This window comes from Emys orbicularis, chromosome 7 (genome assembly GCF_028017835.1).
Source record: "Emys orbicularis isolate rEmyOrb1 chromosome 7, rEmyOrb1.hap1, whole genome shotgun sequence".
In the NCBI taxonomy this organism is placed as follows: domain Eukaryota; kingdom Metazoa; phylum Chordata; order Testudines; family Emydidae; genus Emys; species Emys orbicularis.
The window spans coordinates 105870893-105887278 of NC_088689.1; the positions used below are offsets into that span (position 1 = coordinate 105870893).

Sequence of the window (16386 nt, forward strand, 5' to 3'; positions counted from 1 at the left end):
TTTGGGCCTGAAGCCAGCACTGAAATCCACACCAGGCTTTGTCCATGCAAACCTCACTGCAGAATTGGGGTTTTCGTAGTCCCCTCCCCCGGTTACTATTTTACGCAGGATACAGAACAATACGAATAGTTTTGCATCTACCCCTCCCCCACTCCAATACATCTTAACACTGTTATGTCCGATTCCCCCCTCCGCCGCCCAACCCCTCTACTAGCAGTTCTGTATCGAGGACAGCCCCATGGGCGCGCGGGTCCCCAGCGGCGCGCCCGGCTGCAGCTTTTGGACTGGCCCTGCGAGGCCCCTGCGTCACCCGCTCAGCAGCACGCGGCTGAGGAGCGGGCGAAGCTCCGGACTCCAGCCCCCACAATGCCTCGCACGCAGGCGAAGCCAGCCCCGCAGTGTAAGGGGCGCTCATTGGCGGGAGGGCCCGAGCCTTGGGGAAGCCTATCACCTCCCGTCTCATTGTGCGGTGGCAGCAACCAACGTACACACACTAGGGCGCCAGGCAGCGGCGTCGGTCTCGCTCCAGCCGCGCTGCCGCCCCTGGTTGTCGCCGCATCCCGTGGGTGTAGAAGGGGAAGGGCCATGAACCTGGGGTAAGCAGGGCAGTGCCCGGCTTTTGGCTCCTCTGCGCTGGGCGTGTCTGTCCCCGTGGTCTGGATCTCCATAATGACCCGCTCCCCAGAGTCGGGCAGGGCTGTGCCTCGCCCCGCCTGCGGCTAACGGGCTACCACAGTTAGGGCCAGGGCCTGCAAAACGTTGTAATGTAAAATGTGCGACGTGACGTGACGTCTCGGCACCTGGGTTTGTTCTGGCAGGTGACGTCTCAGAGACGCCCCGGCAACGTCTGATGCGCCCCTGCCCCCCCAGTCCGTGTTTTGTTTGCTCTTTGTCCAGGGCATTCAGTGGGTTGCTCTGGGTACTTTGTTCTGTGCCTCACGACTCGGTATATAAAGTCCCTCCCTAGAACTGCGGCTATCGTAACCCTGTAGCGTGTTATAAGAGGTCGTGGCTATTGGAAGGAAAAAATCCGCTAGGTAAGGGAAGGATTCTGACTGACCTTTAGCTGTCAGCCTTTACTCCCAGTTCTTCCAACTAGGATTTTCACGGGTGTTTTTCCCCCCCGAGTAAACACTACTTTACGTTGCCCATTAGTGATGCTCTCAATGGTCAATTTATGCATACTCTACTAATTTCACTTCAGTATCAGAGGGGTAGCTGTGTTAGTCTGGATCTGTAAAAAGCGACAAAGAGTCCCGTGGCACCTTAGACTAACAGAAGTATTGGAGCATAAGCTTTCATGGGTGACTACCCACTTCATCAGACGCGTCTGACGAAGTGGGTAGTCACCCACGAAAGCTTATGCTCCAATACTTCTGTTAGTCTATAAGGTGCCACAGGACTCTTTATCGCTAATTTCACTTCGGTTGGTCTCAGTATCAGTGGCCCCAAGAGTTCAAAAATCATGATTCAGGCCTCAAACATCGTGATCTTAGCATAAAAACAATGAAGTTAAAAAAAAATGTGTTCTTTTTATTTACCTTGTAGTGCTCAAGCATTTAGGGTTCATGGTTTCAGGCTTTTCTATGCAACTATGAGGCCTAGAAAGCTCTTTTTTTTTTTAATGAAAGCTAAAATTCACAGATTATCGGATTCTAACAGCCAGGGCTCCAAGAAAAATACCATGAATCAAAAGAGCTGACAACACTCCTGCCTTAATATTAGGATTAATATCTCAAACTATTTTTGTTTTTTGTTTTCAGTAAGAACTGGGATTTCGGTAAAATAGAGTTGAAATGCTTAAATGTAAGATTGAAAGAAAAAATTGTAAATCTTTAACATTAATTTCCATTCCCTGGAGGTCTCCCCGGTGTTTTTCTTTTGTTTTTGAAGAATCCTCTCTCTCAACGGTATGGGGTGTATTAGAATATGAAGACAATTTAAATTTTTATTTAAATGACAGCTAAATACTGTTTTTAAAATATTGTCCTCCCCCCAGTTGTAGCCATCTCTCAGGCTTCTTTGGTGCTGAAATTAACATGGTTTATATTGTTTAATATACCTTTCTTTAGTTCACCACTTTATCAATTATCCCATTACCCATCTCTTGGATCAGGTCAGAAATCAGACATGACAAGGTATGAATACAACTCTACCCCAATATAACGTGACCCAATATAACATGAATTCAGATATAACGCGGTAAAGCAGCGCTCGGGGCAGGGGGGGCTGCGCACTCCGGCGGATCAAAGCAAGTTCGATATAACGCAGTTTCACCTATAATGCAGTAAGATTTTTTGGCTCCCGAGGACAGCTTTATATCGGGGTAGACGTGTATATTGAAATATGTCAGCCCAACTTAGATATATATTGAGATGTACAGGCTTAAAAGCACCAGCACTTGAGTAGTATGGCTATCTCCCAATATTTGCATATTTATAAGAAGGAATTGCTTAAGTTTGTATTTAATATAAACATAGAATATGAAATGGTGATATGAGCTAAGTATCTTGAGAGCACCTATCTCCTTGTGCCATAATCTCACATACTTTGCTGATGATGATTTCAGGTACAGAAGAGTTTAGCTGTTTTTGTTGTTGTTTTACAGAGATGGATTAAAGCTTGAAACTGAAATTTTGGATGGAAAACCTAGGCTAATTTTGGCTTCATATGGTATGATTTTATTATGTATAATCGTTAAGTTCAATTGTCTCTAATACATTTTAAATCTCCTTGAAGATAAACAAAATTAATCATATCTTGTTATAAAGGTTAAGTATTAATGTTTTGTATAGTGATGTGAAAGAACTATTCAAGGTTTTGATGAAATATTCTGTACATTGTTATTTATGGGTCCTAATATTCACCAAAATGTTACTGGCATGGGTTTGTATTTGACTTTCCATAAATCATGCGTTGCCAGCCATATGTACTGTCTGACAATAATGGTTTTGATCATCACAAATATTGATCAACTGGCAAAGTCTAAGATACTCTCAGCTCAGCTCTCAGCAGTCTTTTGGCTCTTCTTGTGCATCCAGAGATAAATTGACCATTATATATAGATTGACCTGATTTGAGGAATACTTCCATATCTTTACAGTGCTGTATTTAAACAGAGGGAGCATGTTAAAAAAAATCTTTTTTTGTAAACGTAGTTCCTTCTAAGTTGCAAGACACTGCAGCTTTCTCTGAGGTTTGGAATGAATCACTAACCACAGGACAAAACTTTGTGAACATTTTTACTTTTAAAAACCAATATATTTAGGCCACCTCTCATTCTTGCTGCTGAGATGCAAAAATCTCTTTTCCAGTATTTGTTCATTATTAAATGGCTTGAATGGAAAGCATTGCTTTTACAGTAATAACCCAGCATCAAAGTATATGATCATATTTTGTTAAGAAGGCAACTGGGAACAATTTTGATTTCTTGAAGGGTCAGCTATCCATATTGCTGACTAGCATAGGTATTAGTCAAAAAAATATAAATGCAGGATGTTATAAGTGGAATGGACAGTAGCACAGATCAACTCAATAAGTTGTGCAAGTCATTCATAAATAAACACTAAATCTGATGTTCAGAATAAAACACTGCTAATTTATATCTAAGTATAAATCCCCTTTCCCAAAATCTCCCAGGGTTCACTACATAGCTGACAGAAGCCTGAAGATCTCTGCCTTTCCCCCTCTCTTTAAAGCCATATTTCATCTTCCAAGTTCTGCATTTATGATATTTTTGTCCAGGGAAGACTTTATGGGATTACTTTCTGAGCCAATCAATGCCAGTCAGTCTGCTATAGACATTGTTAACCACTTTAGCATGCTTCCCTCCTCTTCTCTTTTTCCTTCTGGACTGTAGATGCTACATCTGGCAATCTTCCCACCTTTATGGGCCTCAGTGGATTGGAACCAGTAGTCACTCCAGAATGCTCTCACAAAGCAAGATAGAACGCTACCCTTTAGCTGCTGGATTGGCATTAAATTAAAAAAATAAAATATGAAATCTTGTCCAAGAAAAGCTATTTTTATAAAGTTCATGAGACTGATGTAAACAGCAGTGATATTCAGCTAAATTGTATCAGGTTACATTTATGAATTTCAGTTTCCTATACAATATTAAAATTTCCAAACAGCAGTGAGACTTTAATCAGGAACATCTTGTGGTGGTTTAAGACACCCAGTTTCAAAGAAATTATTGTGTGTGTCTTTTACACAGTAACAGTGGAGAGAATAAGCCATTTAAATGAAAAAGAAAATGAGATTGTAGAGTCAGAAATAGAGGCAGGGGGATTCAAAGTCAGGCATACTGGCTAAAGCTACTTTGAATTCATTATTTTTAAACTGACTAGATTTCAAGATAATGGTGCCCCTAAACAGAGGATCTTTACTTGTCCCTCATATAGATGCAAGCTGTGCTGCAGTTTCTCTGGCTGTCTGAGTAATCCTCTAGCCCAGTGGTTCTCAAACTTTTGTACTGGTGACCCCTTTCACATAGCAAGCCTCTGAGTGCGACCCTCCCTTATAAATTAAAAACACACTTTTTTACATTTAACACCATTATAAATGCTGGAGGCAAAGCGGGGTTTGGGGTGGAGACAGACAACTCGCAACCCCCCATGTAATAACCTCACGACCCCCTGAGGGGTCCCGACCCCCAGTTTGAGAACCCCTGCTCTAGCCAAACCCTAAATTCCACCCTTTCACAGTAAAAGGAAGGCCACAATAAAACAAATACTTACCAAAGGGGTCTTTCAAGGGGATGTTTCCGCTCCTCACTGGAGAGATACTGTTAGCAGCCCTACTCTCTACAGGTCTCCCTCTTACGAAGCAGAACAGCATCACAAAAAATCTTACTCCCTCCAGTTTCTCAGTGTTATGAGGGCAGGAACCATATACTCCTGCCTCCTGTCCCAGCATTCCTTGCTATATAGCCTGTTATTCCCATGGGCTTTCTGAGAACTGCAGTTCCTGCTTATTTGGTTCTGGACTGGTGAGCAGAGCCCACCAGGACAACAAACTCCCTCTTCTCCCCCCCTCAAGTAAGGCAAGAGGCCACGGAGCCTACTGGGAACTATGATCCCAAAATACCTTCATTTCAGGCTGAAACTGAAAACAGGGCAGTGCTGGACTTGGGGCCAGTCCTTAAGGGACAGCACACCTGGTTACAGGGCCTTAGGAGCATAAAAATTAATGTAAATATGAATGTAAGGATATTTATCTAGAATGGAAAATCATTATCAATGAGGTTGTTTCCACTGGGGTCCCACAAAGATCTGTCTTTGACCTAGTGCTGTAAATGATCTTTATCAAGGATCTGGAAGAAAATATAAAGTCATTGCTGGTAATATTTACACGAGTAGGGCCCTACCAAATTCACAGCCATGAAAAACGCACCACAGACCGTGAAATCTTGTCTTTTGTGTGCTTTTACCCTATACTATACAGATTTCACAGGGGAAACCAGCGTTTTTCAGATTGGGGGTCCTGACCCAAAAGGAAGTTGCAGGGTGGTCACAAGGTTATTTTAGGGGGGTTGCAGTATTGCCACCCTTACTTCTGTGCTGCCTTCAGAGATGGGAGCCCATCTCTGAAGGCAGTGCCCTGCCAGCAGCAGCGGAGAAGTAAGGGTGGCAATACCATACCATGCCATCCTTACTTCTGCGCTGGTGCTGGCAGTGGCTCTGCCTTCAGAGCAGGTCTCCCTGCCAGCAGCCGCCACTCTCCAGCAGCCAGCAGCAGTGCAGAAGTAAGGGTAGCAGTACTGCAACCCCCCCTATAATAACCTTGTAACCCCCTCCCAACTCCTTTTTAGGTCAGGACCCTACAATTACAACACCATGAAATTTCAGATTTAAATAGCTGAAATCATGAAATTTATGATTTTTAAAATCCTATGACTGTGAAATTGACCAAAATGGACCGTGAATTTGGTAGGGCCCTACACATGAGACAAAAATTACCAGAGCGGTAAATAGTGAAGTGGACAGGTCAGTTATACAGACAGCCCTGGGTTGCGTGACAAGATGGACTCATTTGAACATATTTTTTAAAGACTTTCAATTGCAAGGTCATATGTCTAAGAACAAAGAATGTAGGTCTCACTTACAGGATAGAGGCCTGTATCCTGGAATGCCGTGACACCCAGAAGAACTGTAGGGGTAATAGTAGATAATCAGTTGAACATGGGATGCTGTAGCTAAGAGGACGAACACCATCCTTAGATATATAAGCAAGGGAATATCAAGTAGGAATGGGGACATGATATTACATCTGTATACAGCATTAGTGAAACCATTATGGGAATGTTGTATTCATTTCTGGTGTCAGCACTTCAAAAAGTATGTTGAAAAATTGGAAAGGGTCCAGAAAAGAGCTACCAGAATAATTCAAGGTCTGGAAAACATGCTTTATAGTAAGAGACTAAAGAAGATCAATCTGTTTAGTTTATCCAAGAGAAGGTTAAGAGATTACTTGATTACAGTCTACAAGTATTTACATAGAAAAGAGATTTCTGATAGTAGGTGCTTCTTTAAATCAATCAGTAAAAGGGCAACTTAGTATATGGCAAGCCAGGGTGTGACTATACAACACTCTAGCCTACCACATACTAAGGGCTTGTCTACATGGTGCAGAAAAAGTGCTTTAGAGGAATGCAGTTCGTAGAATGCTCTAATGTGTTGCGTTCTAACTGCCCCAGTAGATCCTGCACAGAACTATGTTATCACAAACTAGGTACTTTTTAGAATGGGCCAGCACGGTCTATGCAGGGCAGTTAGAGTGCTCTACAATTCATACCCCCCTAGAGAGCTTTACCATGCTGGGTAGGCAAGCCCTAAGTGGATCCTGCTGCTGCACACTAAGGACAAAGCACACTTTGGAACTTTTAGTGTGCAGTAGTAGGGTCCACACAGCAAGTCACTATACAGCAAGCTAGTGGGCCGTACATTCATTCCATGGCTTGTTGCGCACCAAGTCTTTGTGTGGACAAGCCCAAAGGTATAATAAGATCCTGTGGTTAGAAGCTGAAGGCTAGATAATTCAGACTAGAAATAACATACACATTTTTTAAGAAAGAGGGTTATTAACCATTGGAACCTAGGTTTGTAATGAATTTTACCTCAGTTGAAGTATTTAAATAAAAAGACTGGATATCTTTCTAAAAGTTTACTGCATCTAACAAGTTTTTGATGCAGAAATTACAAGTAAGGTTCTTTGGACTGCATTAGGCAGGAGGTGAGACTAGGTAACCATAATAGAATAATAGATTTTAAGGCTAGGTGGGACCATGAATTTCTCAGGATGTGGTTTTCAAGGAAATAATTGTTGATTATTGAATATTTTTCTCATGTGTTTATTTTGTTTTATTTGTTTTACAGTGGGTAAATCAAAATCCACAGTTAAGGTAAGTGGAGTAATGATTCCTTGATTTTTAGATAAGAACCAAAAATAAAATTGTTAATATCTTTTCAAAATGTGTTTAAATAGTGATTTCTGATGTGTCTAAATATCTGTGGTCAATGTTAACTATGAAAGAATGAAGTTCCATTGACAAAACTCATGGTAGCTGACAAAATAGGTAGGATTAATATGACTTGAACCCCTCTATCTCTGGAAAATACTCTGCATGCAATATGCCTAAAACTTAAATTCTCAGAAGAGAGATTGAAAAAAAGACAGTAGTACAATGAACTACATTGGATAACGTTCTGATGATTAAGTGATTAGTTGGAAGCCACACAGACTCTGGCTTCAGAGCTGGGTACTGAAGCCAGATTTTCTTGAGTCTCATTCCAGTATCTTAACCACAAGGCCATCCTTACTTTTTGTATGAACTAGAAGGGAGCAAGATTTGAGATGGAGAGGCCAAAGGAGAGGATGTTTCAGTAGTTAAGGCAAGAGAGAACCAAAGCATAGACAAATATTACAGCTGAAGGGAAAATGAGTGTGAGAGAGAGATATTTATATAGTACAGAACAAAATAAGGTTTGGCAACATACTGATGTGTGGGGAGAAGAGGAGAAAAATATGCATGGTTCCAGCAGCCAAGCTTTAGAAGTTTCATTTTTAGCCATGTTTAATTTGAAGAAAAGCAACATGACTTTCAGGAAAAGATGATAAAGAGTTGTGAGCCTGAATAGAGGTGGAGAGGTCATGAGTAAATTGAGAGTCATCATCAGCACAGAAATGCTAAGCACGATCATGGGAGCAGATGAAGTTACCCAAGAACATACATAGATACAGGGGTAGAAAGAGAGAGCGAGAATCAAGGGAGATCTCTGGGGAACTCCAGCAGAGAGGTGGAGAAGAGGATCAAAGGAACTCCTATGCAGTTAATACATAGTAGAAGCCATTGTAATGAAATATCCGCCTTGCCTTTTGTCATTCTGAAACCTTACTTAGAAACAAATTGTGCCTTCAGATGCTTGCATAAAACTCCTGTTCATATCTGTAAGAGTTGCACATGAGTCTTTTGAGGGATGAATTTGCCACTTAATGTCGACCATAATAGCTCAGCCTGAGATGACTTGTTCTGATTTCTATGGGTTCAATGTTGCCTTGGGGATGGGATAGGATGGAGAAGGTGAGGAAAAATAATTTTTTACTATGCACATGACTTCATACAATTACAAGACTGTTAGATAATACTGTGGTTTTACTTCAGTTTGTAGAAGAGAGTAGTTTATCTTGGGTAAGTGTGTTTTTAAAGAATACTTACCTGAAAACTGTCTTTTTCCCCAGCACCCACATCTGCCTGAGCCCTTCATACCTGATCAGATAAATGTGACTGTAACAAGTCTAGTGCCCTTGCATTTATGATGCTTACCCAGCCGGAAGACATTCATACAACTCTATCCCATGACATAATATTGAAATCATTGGGCCCATTATTTGAAAGGAGACTAGATTATGCCTGGCATGCAAGAGGTTAAAGGAAAATTATCCTGTTTTGTTCACCAAAGGGTTTGAAAGCTGACAGTTGACTGCAAATACATTCTAAATTGGTGCTTCTGATCAGAATCAGATTATTAAAATTTTATTCTGATTATTTGCTAGCAGCAACCATAATGCAGAAGAGGGATTATTATCTCTAATACTGACAGTATGGGACAAGTGACCATACTGTAAAACTAATTTCTATATTGTTGCTTTAGACATTCATATTCAAATTAAAAAATTAACAGTAATGCACACTTTGGAGGCAAATCCTCCTTTCAGTTACATTAGTATTCATCTGGAGTCATTCCGTTTAGTGAACTAGAGTTTCTACTAATGTAACGGAGAACAGAATTGGCTTTTAATATTTAGATATGACAGATAGAAAAAATGTGCTTTTACTACCTGAAGGAAGGAAAAGACTAAGGGTACATAGTTTATTTACTTTAATATCCTATGAAAGATAAAACTGTTATTGTTTTAACAGATGGATAATAAAGCTAAAATCCTCAAACATACATTGAGAACAAAACAGTCTGGACATGTTCTGAAATCAACACAAAATTCCTGTGTCAAGCATGAACATATTTTAGCAAAACCCAGAAGTGGATCAAGATGGTCAGCAATAAAAGGTGAAAAAAACTGTGTGACTTTGTCATCATCTAAAGATTCATCAAAGGAATCCTTAAATAAAAACCATGCTTTGATTATCCAAAAAGACAACACAACTGGAATGCCGGATTTACAGAACCCTAATAAAATTGCTGTTAAAAAGCCCAAACAGAAGTCTCAAAAACCTCATATCTCAGGTGAAGATCTAAGGAACAATTTGGTGTGTTTAACACAAGAGCAACTTGAACAGATTCTGATGACTGTAAAACAAGGAACCAAAATTGAGTCCCAGGCCCAGGAGGAAAAGCAAGAAGAAACAAGTAAGATATATATCCTGCAGCAAAAATGAAATTTACTCTTACTGGTAGCTTTTAGAAGGTTTGTATTATGGAAATGAATAGCAGATTTTTGAAATAAAAATGAAATGCTTTAACTTTGGATTTAAAATTCAGGGAGTCTGCTCAATAATTAAATGTACAGTTTTTTAAAAAAAGTTATTTCGTATTTATTAAATGTCAAAGGCACTTTTTGAGTAAAAAGAAAATATTTTAATTTATTTTTAAAAGGAACATTTTCCATTATAAATTAAAAACTACAAAGCCATCTCTAAGTTATTACTGTGAATTTACACACTTGTTAAAATTATCTTCTGATATATATATTGTCTTCAGTTATGTAAAGACTCAGTCAGATACTTGTGTTTTGTTGGGAAACTAATTTCTCTCAGGTGTGTTTTATCTAAATGTATAAAGATTTACAAGTTGTTCCTCTAAACAAGAGGCTATCTCTAGACGTGGAATACGGTATTTAGACATGATCCTAAAATACATAATTGAAAATTCTCTCTCAAGCACGTTACTTAAAGAAAGTAAACAGGAAAAGATCACAAGTGAGTAGGGATTAAATCCTCCCTCCCAGGGGATCCAACATAGAACTGTTTTGGAGCAGACTTGTTTGGGAGGGTGAGCAGAGGTAAGTGCTGTATTTGGCCCTGATCTTGCAAATGTACATCCATTTAACTTTTTGCACAAGGAACTGATCTGATCCACTACTGAATTCATTAAGATGCTGCATTAAGTGAGTGTTTGTGGGGTCTGGGCCTTTGACAGTTGCATACATTTGAAGATTTTCTTTTTCATGTGTGTGAGTGAGAGAGAGAGAGAGAGAGAGAGAGAGAGAGAAATATTTGGAAGTCTGTGTGCCCAGTTAAAAAGACCTGACTTATTCCACCCCAAAGCCAGTTTCATGCTCCAGCAGATGGTGTGATGGGTGTAATATCATAGTACATACTGGAACATATAATGAAGGTGCAGCTCTGTTGTCTTCACTAGAGCAACACCAATTTATCCCAGCATTTGGCCCTAAGTGTGTCTGTTGAAAGTCTTAACTAACATGCCAAATATGATTATGTTCAGTGATGAGGCCACCAGTTCATTAGAAACTAAACTGAGGCCACCAGCTCATTTCAGTTGCTATGAACTTGTTCCTGGTTCCAACTAGTGACGTAGGTGACCTGGATTATTTTAAAATAAAGCCAGATTTGACACTGACAGTCTTCCCACAAGGAAGTAATACCATCACTTTAGGATCTATTCTTACTTTACTGAGAGAAAAGGTTCATATAGCCTATCCATGTGTGAGACTGTGACAGAATCTGTGAGTGAAACAATCATATTGATTAGCCAGAACAAACTGATTTTCCCTTAGTCCTGTAGAAAACATTAGATAATATTAAGACTATTGGTAAAAATTGATTACATATCACCGAGAGGAAGAGGAAATCAATTTTCTTGTTTCAGACATTTCCTGAGTACCTGCTACATTAATCAGAATTGTACTTGGAAGTCATAAGTCCAGTTTGACCATGCAGGATATGAATAACTCCCATTAATGCCAATGAAAGTTATTCTTAATCTGCATGTGGGGGATGGGTGAGTGTGTGCGCGCGCAAGAGGATCTCATCTCTCAAATTTAGGTCCTGATCCTATAAGCCCTTTGTGTGCTGAACTCCCCCTAAAGTTCCAACTGTGGATTGCTGCAGGATCAGCTCCTTAATTTTGTAGCCATAGTTGCTTTTACAAAATGTATGTTAAGATTGAGATTATGAAAAAATTGGTCTAACAGTTTATCAGCGGAAATATAAAAGCCAAGTTTTTTTTTAATTCCTGGAATGAACACAGTATCTATATTTCACACTGAATTGTTACATATGGGATTGTAGTTTAGCTACCAGTACTATCATAACTATAGCTCTAATTGAAATCAATCTCAGATCTGTGTCAATATTTTCAAATATGTCATTAGGAACTCTTGATTATGTTAAGCAATGGTATGTAAAAAATTCTAGGTTTGGTTTAGCTGTGAAATGGAGCAGCTGGCAAATCAGTTCAAACCAACTATTATCGCATACTGCTTTATTTTCTATTTTAAATATTGTCTTCAATATTTTTGTACATTTAAGGTATTTTATTTTTATCCTAATACTCTTGCCTATATTTCTGGGGGGGAAAAGCACCCAAACACTTTATGTATTCTATGTTTTCTAAAAATTATTATTTTTTAAAAGTCTACTTTTGTGATTAGAGCAAGGAAGAGTGATGGAGATACACCTCTACCCCAATATAACGCTGTCCTCGGGAGCCAAAAAATCTTACCGCATTATAGGTAAACCGCCTTATATCGAAGTTGCTTTGATCCGCCGGAGTGTGCAGCCCCGCCCCTCCGGAGCGCTGCTTTACCGCGTTATATCCGAATTCATGTTATATCGGGCCACGTTATATCGGGGTAGAGGTGTAACTGCTTTTAAAGCTATTGGAAGTTGTTTAATCCCCTGTGTGCCTCTGCAAGAACAGACATCTTTCATCTGTTTTCCCTAAAAACAGCATCCACCATTGATTTTAGTTTCTCTACTTAATACATTATGAAATGGGTATAACCTGGGCCTAAATAAATGGGTTGAAAAGAGTTAGCATTCCATGTCTGAAGACTGTACCCTATTGAGACACTTTTAAAAAGAAGTTTGTTTTTGAAAGAGGTACAACTTAAAGATTTTGACCCTCTTTTGATACACGAGTTTAGAGTCTCCTGGCATGTTAAGAATAGTTTTCAGATAGTTTTAATGACACCTTGTTATTAGTATTATGCGTATCACAGTAGCACTGTGAGGTCCCAGCCAAGATCAGGGCCTTTGTAATAGATGCTGTTCATATATATTAATAAACAGTTCCTATCCCAAATAAGCTTACAGATTCAGAAAGAAAAAAAGGGTTTGGGAGAAAGGAAGCAATATTTATCCTTGCTTTACAGTTGCAGAACAGTCACAGAAGGATTAAGGGACTTGCCCAAAGTCACAAAGTAATTTGTAGGACAACTGAACCAAGGTCTCCTCAGTTCTACTAGTCCAATTTCTTAACCGTAGTGCCATCCTTCCTATCACATTCCCTGGTGCACAAGATAACATCTTACTGCAAACACATTTACCAGAGTTTGTGCCCTTAAAATAACTAGGTTACTTAAGAATATTCTAAGTAGACTCTTGGAAAGCAAAATTGCAAGCAACTCCATCAACAGTTAGTGCAGAATTGAATCATGTTAGGCATTGCACTGTGTTGAAGTTTTGTGGCATTGCACCAGGCCAGCAGGAGGTCTAGAAATCAAGGAGACATAATACCTTGCCAGTACTCAGGGGAAGTGCTTCCATTGCTTAATGTCACTCCCCTGTATGTGCACCCCTTCTGAGGTGCGGTACTTAGTAGTTCTAGTGTTCACGTGAGCTTCCACTAATTTGAATTAGCCAGGTTCTACTGTTCATATAAACGATTGTATACAATGTGGAGTGACAATCTAGTGCCATATTTATTAACATGTACATTTTACTTTGTAGGCCAAAACAAAAACTCTGATAGTAGCACTGCTGCTAATCAGGCCCCACAAGAGGAGAACATTATGGGATTACTCCAAAAAGCTGATGAAGTTTCATCTGTTCCAAATGAAAATAATTATGCCTCAGGCAGAAAACAAGCAGCATCTGAGCAGACTGAACAGAAAGTTATGTATGTAGATCTGTTAATTAATCATTCAAAATATTTTTTTTATTCTTGTATCCTATATTAAACTTTTAATATTAGTACATTAGTAATGAAATGGAACCTGAGTAGTTCCAATGTAAATTAATAGCTAATTTAAAATTAGGCACCTTGACTTTTAAAAATAAATTAATTTTGTTTTTTTCTTCAGTAAGAATTCATGGAAACCAGCTGACATGTTTAGTACCCTAGGTGAAAGAGAAGAGGATAAAATTTTGTTAGACGCAAAGAAGTCCCAATGGAAGAAGGAACTAGGTATGCATTAAAATATAATTTGCCATATTTATATTAAGGTATTATGTTGTAGCATTGGTCATTTAATATAGACAAAGCTTCCATTTTTTTCTAGTTATAAAGGTTTAAATCTATTGATATGACTAAAGTTTAAAAGCATTTTAAATATTTTCTATCAGTTTGTGTTTTTTCTGTTTGTAAAAAACATTTGCTTGAGCTTCTAATTAGACTTGGCTAAAATAGCTTTTTATTTTTAAAATCTTTCCTTGTTTTGTTTCAGACAGAATTTACATGCATGTAGATAAAGATATATTCATCCTTGCACTGGTGCCTACACCAGGGCAGGAATTGACAGGAGTCAGCTTATGACTTGTCTTCCCTATGCAGCATATACATGGCTAGTGGAGCCCTTGGAGCAGGCTAAGGCATTCTACATAACTTTCACTCCTGTTGCAGTAGCTTTTGTGGGCCCTGGCATGGTCAGAGAATGATCAGGGCACTGGTCCATCCCAATCATTCCTCCCCTTGTTCTTAACACACCTCCTTCCTCCCCTAGTCTGGTCCTATCTGGAGAATGCTTCTTGGATGTGGACCTCCAGCAATAACAACACTGAGGCTCTCTGTGCTGCAGATATTTTCCTGAGGCCTGATGCCTCAGATATTTTCCTGAGGCCTGAGGCCTGCCCTTTGGCTCTTTTGCTGCAGCCTAGCTGGCTCAAAGGGGCGCAACATAGCACTGATCCACAGGTTTCAACTACTGCTGCAGAGTCAGCAGGTAGAAAGCAAACACTGTTTTGGTAAGGAGAGGGAAAGCTGTAGAAAGGGATATGAATTTGGTTCCTTCCCCCATTTTAAATAGACTTGTAGGAATTTATACTCAGTCCTGGCATCCAAATTCTGAACACCATTGTGGTGTAAGCTTTTTTTTTAAACATAACTATTGATATTTGTCTTTGAATCAGTGTTTTCAGGAGAATAAGATCATCTAAGATTACTGGAAATTCCTAATGGAATAATGAAGCCATTAATTCCTATAGAGCAGATTTTGTTTAACCTGGATGTAAACTGTACGGACAAAAACCCCTCCAAAATCTCCCACCATATTTCTGGGTTTGATCCTGCACGGTGATACACCAATTCTAACCTGGTGTAACTTACTTGGTTTCAGTATAGTCATACTGGCACAAAACTAACAATGAAATGAGGAGAATTCAGGACCTCTGCTATTTCTTAAGCAACAGATGCAATATTTTTGATAAATATTTTCCTGAGTCACTGATAGTCCGTCACAGTTTTATCCTCTCCCAATAAAGATTTCCCAGTTGCCTCCTGTTTCCACATCCTCTGCAGCCATATTTCTCATAGGCAGAGCCTTTCAACACTTAGAACAAACATCTGGTTAGAAAGACTAATCAGGCAAAGCCCAATTACCGTCTTAAGTGGCTTACACTATGTTTTTTATATTACCAGATTGCATATTATTCTTTTTTGAAATTGCAATTATTTATATTTACTTATTCTAAAAAAATTGTTTTAAAGATGAACAGATAGCTTTAAAGAAGAAATTAAAAGAAACTTTGGAGCGACAGACGAAATACTACCATTGGGAGAAAACGGATGGTGATGGTGATAAAACCCATTTGGAAAAACTGAAGCCAGTTAATCAAGCTAAAGTAAGGCTAGCAAGGGACCATTCAATAAAAGCAATGTGTGTCTTAGAGAACAGATTGATTTTAGTTTTTTTTATAGTGCTATATTTTGTTCATACTTCAAAATTGCTCTATAAGAGTTTGTTTTCAATGTGTATCCACTGATTACTTGTAAAATCTGCATTTAGGGATAAATCCCAGCACACAGGTCATGTTAATAGGCTGTGCACATGTAGATTCCTTTTCCTCTCCCTGGTAGAAAAACGGTAACAGAGATCTTTGTATGTCCTAACAGAGCCCTGAAGGACTCTATATGAAGCTCTTATTGTGTGGGTGGAGGTGGGGTGGGGGGAAGTGGCCCCAGTGATCCCATGTCCACTCTCTCTGGTCTGTCTTGCATTAGACCCCCTCAGTGTTGCCACAGAAACCCTATGTAGAGCTTCTTGTCAAGTGAAATCAGCCTCTTAGCCTCATACTTTGCCTATTGCCTATAATTCGCGACTTTGTTCATACTGTAACTATCATTTAATTCCTACCTCTTTACTTTGTTCATTCTGGTGTTTCTTATTAACCTTTATTCTTAATTTGTTGACTTTTTCCTCTTTCATTGTTCTGTGGTTTGAGAAGAATAAAACAGTATAGTTATGATCAGTCAAGCAATACTTAGGTTGTTCATTAATTTTGGTGTTTAACACATTTACCTTCTTGTGCAAGTACAGTATGTAGAACCAATTAGATTAAAGACAAGTTCAACTATAAGAATCTACATATCTAAACCAATATTTAGTTTGAGAGTCTGAGTGGGATGGATCCTCTACTAATAGAAAGGAAAACAAATTCAGTCACTCTATCTTAATCTTATCCAAGGATTT

General features: G+C 39.2%; 1 protein-coding gene across 1 annotated transcript in view; it reads left to right on the forward strand.

Moving 5' to 3' along the window:
* The first annotated feature begins 487 nt into the window (after positions 1 to 487).
* Positions 488 to 16386, forward strand: part of CCDC66 (coiled-coil domain containing 66) — a 45707-nt gene continuing 29808 nt past the window's right edge. Inside the window, exons 1-7 of the mRNA XM_065408469.1 lie at positions 488 to 596; positions 2609 to 2673; positions 7377 to 7402; positions 9422 to 9866; positions 13430 to 13598; positions 13783 to 13886; positions 15405 to 15538. Of these exons, the coding sequence (XP_065264541.1) occupies positions 586 to 596; positions 2609 to 2673; positions 7377 to 7402; positions 9422 to 9866; positions 13430 to 13598; positions 13783 to 13886; positions 15405 to 15538 (954 nt within the window). The 5' untranslated portion in view covers positions 488 to 585. The remainder of the gene's footprint in view (positions 597 to 2608; positions 2674 to 7376; positions 7403 to 9421; positions 9867 to 13429; positions 13599 to 13782; positions 13887 to 15404; positions 15539 to 16386) is intronic.